Source organism: Pagrus major, chromosome 20 (assembly GCF_040436345.1).
Source record: "Pagrus major chromosome 20, Pma_NU_1.0".
Classification (NCBI taxonomy): domain Eukaryota; kingdom Metazoa; phylum Chordata; class Actinopteri; order Spariformes; family Sparidae; genus Pagrus; species Pagrus major.
The window spans coordinates 25460816-25475393 of record NC_133234.1 but is presented as its reverse complement, the minus strand read 5'-3'; the positions used below and the strand labels follow the sequence as shown (position 1 = coordinate 25475393).

The 14578-nt window shown below is 40.4% G+C and overlaps 1 protein-coding gene across 1 annotated transcript; it reads right to left on the bottom strand.

Annotated features, from left to right (window-relative positions):
• Positions 1-8311: 8311 nt before the first annotated feature.
• Positions 8312-13716, bottom strand: prph2a (peripherin 2a (retinal degeneration, slow)). Its single transcript, XM_073490224.1, has 3 exons — positions 13136-13716; positions 11487-11733; positions 8312-8534 (listed from the first exon to the last, which is right to left on the bottom strand). The coding sequence occupies exons 1-3, from the start codon at positions 13714-13716 to the stop codon at positions 8328-8330; spliced, it is 1035 nt and encodes a 344-aa protein (XP_073346325.1). The 3' UTR covers positions 8312-8327.
• Positions 13717-14578: the final 862 nt, after the last annotated feature.

Here is a 14578-nt window from a genome sequence, read left to right as displayed (position 1 = left end):
TTCCACTTCACTACATTTTGTGGTAAATATTGTACTTTTACTCCGCTGCATTTATTTGATAACTTCAGTTACTAGTTACCTTCCAGATTACATACATTTAAATACATGTATAATTTATTATTATAATTACTTGTAATTAGAACAAGTGTGTAAAAGTGTGTAAAAATGTAAAGATAACACGATATCTTTACATTTCACTTTACTTGAATATTAATGCAACTTAAGCGTATTAATGCTTCTTCTGCTGACAAGTAAATAATGTACTTTTTACTCCACTACATTTGTTTGACAACAACTCGGCTGCATATTATCACTGATGGAGGAAGTATCATTGTCACAACACTGTAGAAGTATCCAGTTACAAGTAAAAGTCCTGCTCAAAGTACATTTACTCAAGTATAAGCAGAAACTTTATAGCAGATGTTACAGCATGTTGGTCCACAGTCAGGTAGTTTGTTCCTGTGGTCCCTCCGAAGAGGTCGTGATTCGATTCATAGAACAGGAAAGAAGGAAACATGAAGCTCTGCTGCACACGTGTATTCATCTATGTAGACTTCTCTGTGATATGCATTTATTCTGAAACGTTGGACGATCGCGCCTCTTTGGGCCTCAAAAACAGTTTGAGTTCAACTTTGTGAGAAGTTTAAAGGGGAATCGACTCTTTTGTGAAACTGCTGACGTCTCAAAGACGTCTGAGACGTGGAGGAAATCTGCTGAACAGTCTCAATAAACAAACTCTCTTTGTCTTCATGACCGAGTAAACTGAATAAACAAACTGACCTTAAAGCACAACACTGTTACATACTGTTTCACTTTGTTTATCTGTGGTGGACCCTGCCACCTTTCTAGCTTCAAACACTGTCTGGGGGACACTGTTATTTTCCTCGTTTATTCGCTTAAGGAGATAATACATATTTTCTGAGTTTGTATTATTACCTCATTAATGTTGTAGTTTGATTTTCTTATCCAGAATTACAGAGTGCCCCTTTAATCTTTACATTCTAATTACACAGTGTGAGTCTGTTGGTGTGTTGGTTTGTCAGCAGGATTACACAAAAACTGCTCAACAGATTTCCATGAAACTTGGATGGGGGACGGGTCTCGGCCCAGAATAGAGCCCATTAACTTTTGGTTCAGATCTGGGACTTTTTTCTCACTTTCTGGTCATTTCTCAGGGGTCTTGATGAAAAAATAAAAGATCTAGCAGATTTAAATATTTCTCATTTGTTATAATGTCTACTTCTATACTTTTACATAAGATTTCTAGTGCAGGACTTTTACTTGTGATGGTCTTTATTGGTACTTTTGCTCAAGTAACTGACCTGAACACTTTGTCACACCCTCGGCTACACTCAGGACTCGTCTTCTGTCGAGGATCCTGAAATAATAAGAAGGTGTGATGTGTGCGCTGGTTTCTCTCTGGGTGGCTGCTACTGCTCAAATGTTATTGCTGAAGGAACAGATAGGTGTGAGGGTCTAAACTTAACTCGCTGTAAATCACACACACACACACACATGCAGGAGGCGACACAATATGTGTGCCCATGCATGCCTTGACTTAAGCCTTTTGTCAGGCGCTGCTGGCCTCCCACCTGGTTTCTCTCCTCTGTCTACTGTTAGAGTTTTTTCGCCTTGTGAGACTAAACTTATGATTGAGGTTGGGTGGGAAGCTGTGTGTGTGTGTGTGTGTCCGTGTGTGTGTGCATGTGTGTGTGTCCGAGCAGCAGGAATTGTAATGGGGCAGCAGCAGCGGCAGCAGCAGTGTTGGTAATGGCTGGTCAGCTGGTATGGCGAGTATTCAGGGCGGGGGCAGTGCATTGTCCTCTCATAGCTCCAACAATGCCCCTCTGAGCAGGCCACACATCTACCAGTCACGGGCCTCTCTCTGCCCCTGTCTCTGCTTTTCTTTCTGTCTGCCATATTTATTCAGCCCGTAGTGAAGTGCAGAGTGAGACGTGATACGTAGCACCGGCCCTGACCTTTGCCTCAAACATCAAGGTCAACCCGTAACCTCGGTTAATATTACAGCACGTGTCAGTCGCCGTCGCCCTATAAAGACATCACATCTCACATGTTTAAATCATGAATTAATCACTGCAGCTCCTTTTATGCATTAATAATCACTCACATCAATTAATTACTCACATTCTGGATGCATAGCTGGGTTTATTTTAATCTCCTGCATGATCTACTGTACATGTTCATGAGTCTGTTCACTCCTATATCCTGTAAATCATCTAGCTCTGAGTTTTTTATTTGATTAGTCGTCTCACATGAATCCGTTCAATAGAAATGTCAAACATTCTCTGATTTTAGCTTCTCAAATTTGAGGATTTGGTGCTTTGTACGTTTCATATTTGCGTCGGCTGGATGAAACGAGTCATTTGAAGACGTCACCTTGGATGCAACAATTGGTCCTTTGAGAGAAAAGTAATCAGCAACAGTTTTGAATGATTTTGAGTCACTTATGAAGCAACAATGGCAAAAAAATCTCTGACTTCAGCTTGTCAGATGTGAATCTTTGTTGAAAATGATCAACAACTATTTTCGATGAGCTGTAAAGTGTCATTTATTAACATTCTTTGTTTTAGCTTTTCAAATGCAAGGATTTTATTCTTTTCCTTGTCTTAAATCATTGGATATATAATATTTTGGGGTTTCAGGTGTTGTTTGGACAAAAAACAAGTAATTTGAAATATAATTTTGCTGCATTGATTAGTCAATTGACTGAAAAGTAATCAGCAACATTAAATAGTTTTTAATTTGCTGAACGTTTTAATGATAGTCATTGTTAGAGCCGCAATCATTAGTTCATTAATCTATTAGTCGATCAGCAGAAAATGATCAACAGCTATTGTAATAGTTATAATAATATGTGTTTATCATCATTTATTAAGCAGAAATGTCAAAAGTTCTCTGCTTTTCACTTCTATAACGTGAGGATTTGATGCTTTTTCCTGTTAAAATCATTGTATATTTAATGTTTTGGGGTTTCAGAGTGTTAGTTGGACGAGATAACAATCAAATAAGCTGACATTTGAAGCCTGTGATAGTCATTTTAAGAGCTGCAATGATTGATGATGAGTCCATGGACAGAAAAGTGATCAGCAACAATTATGATAAACGATGAATCATTTCAATCAGCTTCTCAAATGCAAGAATAATTGTTAATTTACTCTTTTGTTGAGTGTGATTAGATGATTACGATCAACAGAGAATGATCTGCAAGTATTTTGATAGCTGATTAATTGTAATTGTGTCATTTATTAAGCAGAAAAGTCAAACAGCGTCTGGTTTTAGCTTCTTAAACGTGAGAGCTTGATGCTTTATTCCTGCTTTACATGATTTTTTATTTAATATTTTGGGTTTTTGAAGTGTCGACAGGCCAAAGAAAATCATTTAAACTTGTAATCAGCAACAATTTTGATAATCAATGATTAATTTAGAGTCACTTATCAAGCAAAAAAAGGCAAATACATTCCTGATTTCAGCTTCTTGAATTCGAGGATGTGCTGCTTTTCTTTCACTACATCATTTTCACTACTTTCTGACTTCCTGTAGAATAAAAATGATTGTCAGAAAACAATCAGCAGATACATTAATAATGAAAACAATTGTCAGTGTTGGTCCTGATGTTAATATGTTTAATTCATCCAAAACTCTAGTCGCTAACATCTCAATCTGCTGTAATGTTCATGATGGATTAAAACCTATGACTTCACACAGTCAGAAAAATATTAATAAATGCGTTATCTTCGTTAAAAACCTTTGAACTTTGGTCTGTCGGTCGCACAAAACCACCAAACTCAAGAGCTCGACTTGAGGAATCTCTCATTTCTGATTTTTCATGCACCAAACTGCTAATGGATTAATCAGAAAAGTCAACAAATCAGATCGAAATGATTTTTTTGCCATCTTAATCCATCTTGTTTGGAGGGAGCAGGATACTGGTTCTGTCTCAGGCGACCCACCATCACTGTCAGCACTACATCATCATATATGAAGGGACTTTACTGCAGGTGCTTCCTGTGTTTTTCTTTGCAACAAACATCAAGCTGAAATAACACATTTTCTTCACTTTAAAGGTTTTCCCAGCAGTGGGGAGGTCGCCCCTGTGACATGATCACTGATGGGAAGACGCCCTCTTGTGGATTTTAACTGTACGTGACGTGTTGATGCAGGCCAGCAGATTTATCGCTGACGGGGAGGAAGTTTGGAGACATTTGGCATCAGATTGAATTAAAGAGACAACATGAAAGTTGGCTCTGAGCAGAAACAGTGTGCGTGTCGGTGAATCAGCTGGAAACTTGACTGTATTTCAGATTACTGTTGGAGATTAGATTCACAGTCAGGCTGATTTTATTTTTTTACCTTCAGTCACCAACAGAGAGCAGCAGAATACAGACGCCACACAGGATCCCTGATGGATGATGTCTCTGTGCGAGCTGCTGCAGTCTGCTGGTTTCTGCTCGAGGAAGTGTTGCTGACAAAGAGACACCAGAGGAAAGTTTCATCGGGTTTCTTCTACAAATGTATGAAGCAAAGGAGCTCGTCCAGTAGCTGAGAGGCTGTTTTGTCATTTAATAGAAGTGGCATGAAGAATAGAAGCAAAACCAACACTGAAGCCACGGGTGGAAAGAAACTAAGTATATTTACACAAGTACTTCCATCTTAAACTACTTTATACTTTTACTCCACTACTATTACTTATTTGTGATAATTTTAATTAAGTGAAATAGTGAATGCAAGGCTTGTACTCGTAATGGATGATTTAAATACTTCTTCCACCCATTAAAAGCAGCCAATGGTGGAAAGTAAGTACATTTACTCGAGTAGAGTACTGTACTACTATTTTGAGGTACCTGTACTTGAGTATTTCCACGTTCTGCTACTTCATATTTCCACTCCACCACATTTTTTTGACAGCTACAGTTACTTTTTAAACTTAATTAACATGCAAAACATACTATAAGTTTATAAAACGTTGTTATGGATGAGACGACTTTACATATCAATACATCAATAATATGAGTACTTTTATTTGTGGTACTTTAAATATACAGTATTTGTGTACTTCTACTTAAGTGAAATAGTGAATGCAAGGCTTGTACTTGTAATGGATGATTAAAAAACTTCTTCCACCGCTGTACTACTATTTTGAGGTACTTGTACTTTACTCTTGTACTCTGCTACTTCATACTTCCACTCCAAATATTGTACTTTGTATTCCACTACATTTAGTTGATAACTTTAGAAGTAACTAATTACATCTACTCAAATTACTGTAGTTAAGTCATTTTTTGGGGTGAGTTGTACTTTTTCAAGTGTGTAATTTTACCCGTTCTTAAGTATGCTTTACACCGTTTAATCTACTTAGTTACTTATAAAAATCAGAATTGAGTACCGAGTACAATTTGAATTAATATCCAAACTTTTCAGTTTCATAGCCAGTCGATCGCAAAACCCTGATAGAGGGACAAAAACCCAAAACTGAGCAGCAGGTGAAACAGAAACTCCTTTGATTGATCATGAATTATACAGCAATGCTTAAAAAGTAACTAATACTCTAGTGTTTGAGAAGAATACTTTCTCAGTATTCTTTCCACCACCAGCTACTCGTTATTTTGCAGATTAATAATACATATTGTAATCAATAAATACATTCTATTGGAGGTTAAGATCAAACTTAACTTAATTTAAAACTTAATTGATAAAGCCACCCAGCTGATAGAATATTTAAAGTCATTAAAATGAGCTCCACTTTTACCAGCTTCAACATCAAAGTGACGAACACGTTAACTATCAGTGATTATAATGAATAATTACATGTCTGAAATGCGCCATTCTGCAAAATCAGTACTTATTCTTTAAGTATATTTTAATGGTAATACTCCTGTACTTTTACTTATGGAAATGATTTAAATACTTCTTCCATCACTGATTGAAACTGCCGGTAGACGACATTTTGAGCTGATAATTAATATCTGTGGATATCTTTGACATGTTTTCCTCACTAGTGCATCAGTACTGGTGGATAATACTTAAGTACTCATGACACCAGTAATTGGATTCAGAAACACTGAGGGATGCAGGTAAGTACATTTACTCAAAAACTGTGGATAGAAACTCTTCTCTGTACTTGAGTATTTCCATTTTATGCCACTACTTCCTTTTAACTCATTATTAACATTTATACTATTGGATTACAATAGCTACCAGTTAGTATTTACTTTGAAGATTACAAAAGTCAGGAGCCATACTTTCCTCCTGCTCAGATCTTTACTTTCTCCTGTTTGTTTTCTGCCCTCGGCGTCTCTGACTGTGTGACGTGAGTCCGGCGGTAGGACGTCACCTGCTCACCTGGCTGAGGGGCTCATGCTAATCTAAAGCCGATTAGGGCTTCTTATCTACTCAGCTTCTGTTATGTGCTTTGGTCCAACAAAAATACCGGGAAGAGTTGGCCTCTTTACCGTTCCTGCTGACTCTTCACAGCTCCCACCCACTCCCTCCACAATCTGCCCAACTGCACTGGCTTTGATATCACGGCTCCCGATTCCTCATTTATTGGGTTTGCAGAATATATGTGGATCTCAGTTCAGATGCAGCGGGTTGTGACTGCACCTTTCTGGTTTTCTTTTTATCAACAAAGGGCCTGACTGGAGGATTTGTTGCTGGCTTCCTATGGAGTCAAAGCTCATCCTGGAGCTGATTTAAGGCACAAAAATATCACATTGTGGACAAGATCAACAGAAAAACAGAGAAGTTCCACCTGGAAAAGTCACTTTCAAATACACATCTGTTTGTGAATGCATCCAGTGCGTAACCCCCTCACACACACACACACACACACACACACACTCGTGCTTGTATTGGACATGTGAAGAGTCATCCCATGTCCATGTGAAAGCAGTAATGCCATAATTGCCCTCATCCTATTGACTTAATCGGGAACCCTGCGCCGCTCACAGCGTGCCTCGCCTCTTGATCTCAGGTTTGTGTGACTCAAGGTCGAGACAACACGACGCGCTCGTTCCAGTGTCAGATCACATCTCTAAAATCCTTTATTCGTGTATACAATCATCAGTAATTCTTCTTCTACACAGACACACGAAGCCAGAAAGAAAAAAAAATAATCATATGGAAAAAACAAACTTTACATGGATTTAAATAAAAGATTTAGCTTAAATACAATCTTTTTTAAAAAAGTTAAATTCTTTCATCGTTTTTTCTACACTATGTACAAAGAAACCCGGTTGTTAGAATATACATACATACGTGTCAATATACAGATACTGAATGCACAAAAGGGAAAACACCAACGAGGATCTGAGATTACAGTACAGCGGTCGGGAGCCAAGATTTAGCTGCCAATTTCAGTCGTCCTCCGCAGGTTCGAGGAGTTGGCCCTTGCTTCTCTCCCGGGGCTCACGTCCCAGTTCTCGTGCCTCACTCTTCGACCACGTGCTGCAACATTCATACATAACTCATACCGATTCATTCAAATCATCATTTTACTCCATCTCAGGAGCTCATCCAGAGGATCCAAAGGTGGACTGGAGTATAAAAAAAGGTCTTACTTAGTTTGATTTGTCTATATACAGTATGAGCTACAAGCCAAAGTGCTAAACAGGTCACAAAAAAACCCTGCTGCTGTCTGACAGGTGATACAGGAGCATCACCTGCCGTGCCACCAGACTACAGAGCAGCTGGTTGTTGAATGATGCTGAATCTTGCGTCTGACAATCCCCCAAAACTTTTCACACTTACCAAGCTTTTTATCTCTATCAGCCTGTTTACCCTGCTGCTGTCTGACAGGCGATACAGGAGTATCTGCTGCCGTACCACCGGACTACAGAGCAGCTTCTGTGACATTTTTATGATTCATTATTTCGTCATCCTTTTTTCTAGAAATTTGCTTTTTAAAAGCGACATAAAGGGACTTCAAAACTATCATTTTTGTTATACAATCTTGAGTCTGACAATTATCAACACACATCACATTTACCTGACTTGGAATGAAAACGGGAAATTTCTTTTAAAAGTAAGTTGTGAAGCAAAAGTTGGAGCCTGAGATGGATTCATTCGGTGAAAATGAAAAAAGAAACCCCTACCATAACTCTTACTGTTCATCTCTCTCTATGTCTGGACATACAGTTTATAATTTATTCATGCAAGGAGTCCATTTGGAAAGGAGTTCATAGCCAAATCTGTGTGTGTAGGTAGCGTCTACGTAATAAATGTTGGTAGAAAAACGTTGTAATCTCACACGTCCCCCTCAGCTCCTCTTCAGGTGGGAGTGGTGTCAGTTTTTGCAGGAGGGGGTTCGCTCAGCTCACCGTGGCCACCGCTGCCTCGTCCCCCTCCTCCACTTTGCTGCCTTTGCCCATGGCCTTCATTTTGTCCATGATGTCAGTGAACGTCTCCTTCACCGTCTTCTCCAGGATCCAGCCCTCGCTCTCGCTCTCCGGGTCCTCTGGGTTGACCAGGGTGGACAGGGAGCTGTTCACGTACTGCAGGCCGATGGTCACCGCGAACTGAAGTTGAGAGGGACACATATCAGATCGACCTGAACCTGAGCCACTCAGATATCACAATATCTTCTTGTATGTAACCATAATTGCTGATAAAGCTCATTGTCATTGTACAGAATGAAGTGGCTCGTCTCCAAATTGCAAAAGACACATGGAAAAATAACTTTATATGGAGAAATATTTCAAATAAGTCAAAAATATTTGACCTAAGAAACTCACTATCATCAAGATTGAGATTGTTTATAAAGGAAAAGTAGTTAAAAATGTGTATTATCATCATAACTTGATAACTTTTCATCAAAATTTAATAACTTTTAAGAATTAGAGCTGCAACAATCAGTTTATTAATCGATTAGTCATCTCTTTAGTCACTTTACATGCAAAAATGCCAAACATGTTATTGATCCAGCTTCTCAAATGTGCTTTAAATTGTCTTACATTATGGTAAAGTTAATGAATTTGACAAAACAAGGCACTTAATTAAATTGTGACGGCCGTTTTCACTATTCTATTTAATCAAGTAAATCAAGACAACAATCAGCAAATTCATCGATAATGTAAATAACTGAGTTGCAGTCCTACTTTAAATGTCCTTTAAATATCTTTAAACTCTTCCTCTTCTTTTTGATTAGTTTAATGCGACATAACACAAAGAGACGAGATAAATTAGACGACAACAAGTCGTACTAATATCAACAAAATGAGGTCATGAGTTATTTTTTCATGCGTCGGTGCATGTGTGAAACTGTGTAACGTCAGGTGTTTGGTGTGTACGTGTGACTTTTTAAAAAGGGAAGTGTGTGGGTATGTGTGGAAACAAAAATAAAAAAGTATAAAAATAAACACATATTGAACTAGTCAACAGCCTGGAGGTGTACTCTATCATTAGACGTGTTAAGGTGTAATTTAATTTAAGGACTGTAAACAGTGACATCAGATCAGATCTTCAGAGAGCTCAAGCTCCAGGAAGTGGGTCCGTCCCCGTCACCTCCCCGAGATTAACCCATTACTCCATCTCTGAACCCGATATCTGTGTCAGCACAGAGACGCTTACATAACTGCTCCTAAATCTGGGATTCCTCCGACTGTGCGTCTGATCAGCTTCTGGGACAATCCAGATCCAAGTTTTTTTTAGAGCACGGGTCTCTCTGTTGGACTGAGAGTGCATCTGTCCGTTGCTGTTCAGATTCTCGGACCTTAACGGAAACAACAGCAGATGTCGGCATTGGAGGCTCAGGGAGGAGAAAGTTGAGGAGAGGTGAGGTGCCATGTGGCAGCGATAGGATTTTGGTAGAAAGTAGCAGGTGAGATGCTGAAGGTAAGCTGCAGGTGCGTGCATTTGCCAGAGGTGGTGCAGGGTAACCTCACAGTGGGGGCAGGAGGAGGAGTGATATTTAGGTAAAGAGGATAGAGTTGTTTTGGAAGGAGATGCAATAAGTGAATTTAAGATGGGGGAGGAGTGAGGAGAGGAAGCGCCAACTGGGTCACAGCTTCGCATGCTCACCTCACTTCTCGTTAGGAGGCCTTAAACAATCGTACTGAGCCCTCTGTGAGTTTAAAGTAAGGCATCTGAATGTTTTATTGAATCACCAAAGAAATCCTCCACGAAAAAATGTGTATTTTTTATAGTTACTTTACCTCCGATGACTGTTTTCAAAAGTATACGAGCGAGATGTTTTTGTGACCTTGTTTGGGAGCTAATAGTAGAAAAATCTTCAGAACAGACGACAGCTTAATGATTTTGTTATTTCTGGTCGGACTTGGTATTATGTTTTTGTTGTCCCTTGTGTATATCGTGCTCCTTTTTGACTCTCTCTTTAATGGACTATGGTTTCTTTAATTTTATAATGGTGTGCTATCTTGGAGATTTAAATCTTAAGGGACATCCTGGTGAAAGAAAGAAAGAAAGAAGGAAAGAAAGAAAGAAAGAAAGAAACTGCACAGCAGATAACTTTTGAAATGAAAAAATATTAACATAATTATTGATCTGAGAGTTTTTCCTTGTGTCTTATATGTCTTAAAACATGCCCTTTATAAACAAAGTTTATCAATGCAAAGTGAGGATTGTCTCCTCCACTGCAGTTTCAACAACCTTATGGAAGCATTTAACATTTTTCCACCAGTTATTCTTCATCCTTAAAAGCTTCTCTCTTGTAAAACCAAAAGATAATGTTTTGAAACCCCTCGAAGAAAACATAAATGTCACCTTTGTGTCCCTTTTCAGATATGATATCCAGTGAAGAATGGGCTCATCGTTGCCCCTTGAAAAAACACCCTCTACAGCTGACCTTCATGTACCAGAGGGTGTTTTCCACAATCCGGCCTCAGGGGGCAGTAACTTCGGCCAAGTGACATTAATGGGAGCTTAATGTTTTATTTTCAAACCGTATGTTCTGGTTTTACAGGAGAAAAGACTTGAACGATTAAGACTAACTGGTTGTTTTGGAAAATGTCGGTCTGGTTGACTTCCCCACCTCCATTAAAGGACTGCAGTACTAAAGAAGGCTAATGTTGCGCTGCATTTGAACTGGAAGTCACAATTACTGTGTTTCCAGCTGGTTATTTCAACTGAAACACTCCCTGAAGTTGGATAACCAACTTGTAAAGTCAGATCCACTTACCAAACCTCAAAGATGGCCGCTCTGTGCACCAACAGCTGTGTAAGCTGTAGATTATACTGTTTATCAGCACTTCTGTCTTATTAATGTCTCATTAAGTCGGTGTCACGCACAGCACTGTCCAACTTCTATTTGTGGACGTGTTGCTTCAGTGTTTGTATGTGTTTGTATGTGTAATCTCCAACTTCCAAGGTTGATGTAACGCACCATATTTCATGTGAACTACCCACGGTGGAGCAATCATCATTTTTAATTGAAACTATCTGAAGTGACGTGGAAGATACCACATTTGTGTGAATGTTTGTGTGTTTGTGTCCGATGCATCGCTGGCCCTGACCTCCAGCATCGTGACCAGCACCACCAGGGCTCCGATGGTGTTCATCATGCCTCCGTAGTAGGACAGCATGGCCTCGCTGCAGCCGCGCTTCCACACGTTGAGCTCCTCCGTGTAGTGGTCGTAGCTGTAGTGGGCGGTGTTGTTGGTCATCTGGCCCTGGATGCAGGGTCTGGGGGAGCTGGGGTTACAGCAGCTGAACGGGACTCCATCCATCAGATACTGGCCGTCCACGTTGCTCCCAATGCGGCTAAGAGGATGAGGCAAAGTGTCATGTTGGTGTCATGTTATGAGAGGATGAAGGGAAAGGTGAGTGAGATTAAAGGTCAGGAACTGGCCATACTACACCTGTAGTGTGTGTGGGGGCTAAAAGTAGCAATGTCAGACTTCTACCAAAATAACTATAAGGTGTGATGATTGTTGATACAGATTATTTTTATCTTTTCAGTTACTGGATCAAACTAATTTAATCAAATTCTGCTCAGTTTATCACCTGTAGAAGTTGACCAGTATTGTCATTGGCAAAAATAATCAGAACCACTTCATCATCTCTTATATTATGTTCAATTACAATCGTTTCGTACAATCAGATTTTACCTAAAGGGTTCGACCCCAAATCTTCTTTTTCAAAATGTCTAAACGTCTTCATATAAATAGATAAAAAAAAACGTTTTCTGGCGCACAGGAGCATAACTGTGTCAGTGCTCACATGTGATTGATTGTGGTTGGTCAGTGGAAACGTACAATTAGATCATTAAGAACTAAGGAGGTTGGATATGGATCAGCGATTTCTAGAACCATCAAAATAACGTCACAGAACAAACAGGAAGTACCACACTATACAGGAGAGTTCTAGATGTGCTGACATTTAGGATCATTAAGTGAGGATTTGAAGGACTTGGTTGAAAATGACAGAATTTTTAAATGGGTCGTTCATAGATACCTTATCGCTCTACACTTGTCAAGTTTTCAATGTGTTACTGTTTACTTTTATTGTAATCAGGCAGCCAATCTTTATAATGATTTTAAAATCATAGCTACACTTTGTTTTGTTGGACAGTGCTGTCCCTGGAGTGTTGCCAGGTCCTCTGCTGATTGGACAGGACACTGATTCCTGAAGGACATCCACACTGTAATCCTTCAGATTAAACTCTAATTAACGCTCAGAAATGTCCTGGTCACAACTGTCTTTACAAAGTTGAAACTGCCGCTTGTTGCCCAAAATCAGTGTCGATATTAACAAGTTCTCACACAGAGACCTCATATCACTGACAATAGATTGGATTCATGAACCTTTAATCCCTCTCATGCCTTTTTGAACTTGTGTATCTTTTTCTGGACCTAATCACCAAAGTCCCTCCTCCCACCTTTATCCATAAAACTGCCTAGTAACCTCTTCCGTCCTTGCAGCCCCCAATGCCACGACCCCTTTTGCAACCTATTTCTGTCACCATTTCTTTGACGGTAATCCTTCATGGACGAAAGTGAGTAATACACCTTCTCTGACCTACCTTCAAATCCACTTAGACTGAACTCTGCCTCTGTACCTAAAGTACCGATCCACCTTGAAACACTCACTGATGATCTCTGTCACATCAAACATTAATGATCTCTAACATTTAAAAAGATAATCATGAATCCTTCTCACTTACTCTTTCACTTCCTTTGCGCTGAAATCAAGGTAGCGGTTGCTAACCCACTGAATCTCGAACCAATCTCTGAAGTTGTCATTTCCGCAGCAGCGAAACTCCATCTGCATCAGGTCCAGGGTCCTCTTCATGTAGCAGCGACCCGGCGTGTCCGTGTCCTTGTAGAACTTCATGCCGTTCCTCAGCCCCTCGGCCAGGGTGAACTGCAGGGGGATCCTCATCAAGAAGCACAGCACGGCCGTCACGATCAGCAGGCAGTTGAACACAACGCAGAGCACCAGGAAGTTCTTCAAAATGGGCTTCCACTTCACGAACTTGGTAGGATCCAGCGAGTCGTAGCAGATTTTGCCTCCCAAGGCGTTGATGCCGCAGGCTATTAGACCCATGATTATGAGCAGGTTGGGCAAGAAGTGGCTCTCGTTGTTGTCCATGAGTTCTGAGCGCTTTCGCAGCTCGATCTTAAAGAACAGGCCCATGCTGAAGACCAGCACGCCGGCCATTACGGCGAACCAGTACATGAACCAGACCGTCTGAGCGAGCTTCACTCGCTTCTTCAGGTCGAACTTGACCAACATCAAAGCCATTTTTCAAGCTGTGACGCGTCCTCGCCTGTGAAGAAGAGAGTCGATGATAATCTAGAACAGCAGGAGCTATAAAATTTCCAGTTAGCCCCTTAGTTCAGGGAAATGTTCTTGAATGCGCCAACCTGCAGCTCCTGTTTTCCAGTCTCTTCGCTATCTGGATGTTCCAACGGGGCAGGAGAGTCAGCTCAGCCTGTAATCCATCCCACAGCAAGGGAGCAGAGATGAAGAACCCAGGATGACCCGGGAACAGCCAAGAAGTGTTATTTCTCCGAAGCTAACTCCTCTCCCATTGTGACAGACACTTGAACTTTCTTGAAGCGTTATTTCCCCCAACTTTTACCTTTTTTTCCTTCTTTAACACACAGGTGAAGCTAATAGTTGTGTTCGTTTCTCCTGGAGAGGTGGAGGATTGCCGAGGATCCTCATGATTAAACTCAAAGTTGCAGTACGTCATGCTAAGCCCCTGTAAGTAGCCTGATCCAATTTGCCAAAATCCCTCTACACAAGATGAGCCTGGTCGTAAGCCACTGCCAGGGGCCATAATTGGTTTGAGCGTTCACGTGGTCATGGTCGCCTTGATCGAACACACCAATGGCACCGAGCTGAAGGCTGCCAAAGACCATGGACATGGAAATGGAGCTAATAACGGAGCGTACCCATTCACAGGTATAGGGTCCACAAGTTCAACACAAACAGGATGTCTTCACCTTGGGGCATTTAGGCCGTGCTGCTCAAGCCTCAGTAGCCCATTCATTAAAAGAAAAGAGCGTTCAGGATCACATCTCGACCCCTCTATTAAAACTGAATATGTGATTATAACTGCACAAAAAGCACAAACCTGAGGCTACTTGGCTGGACGGTC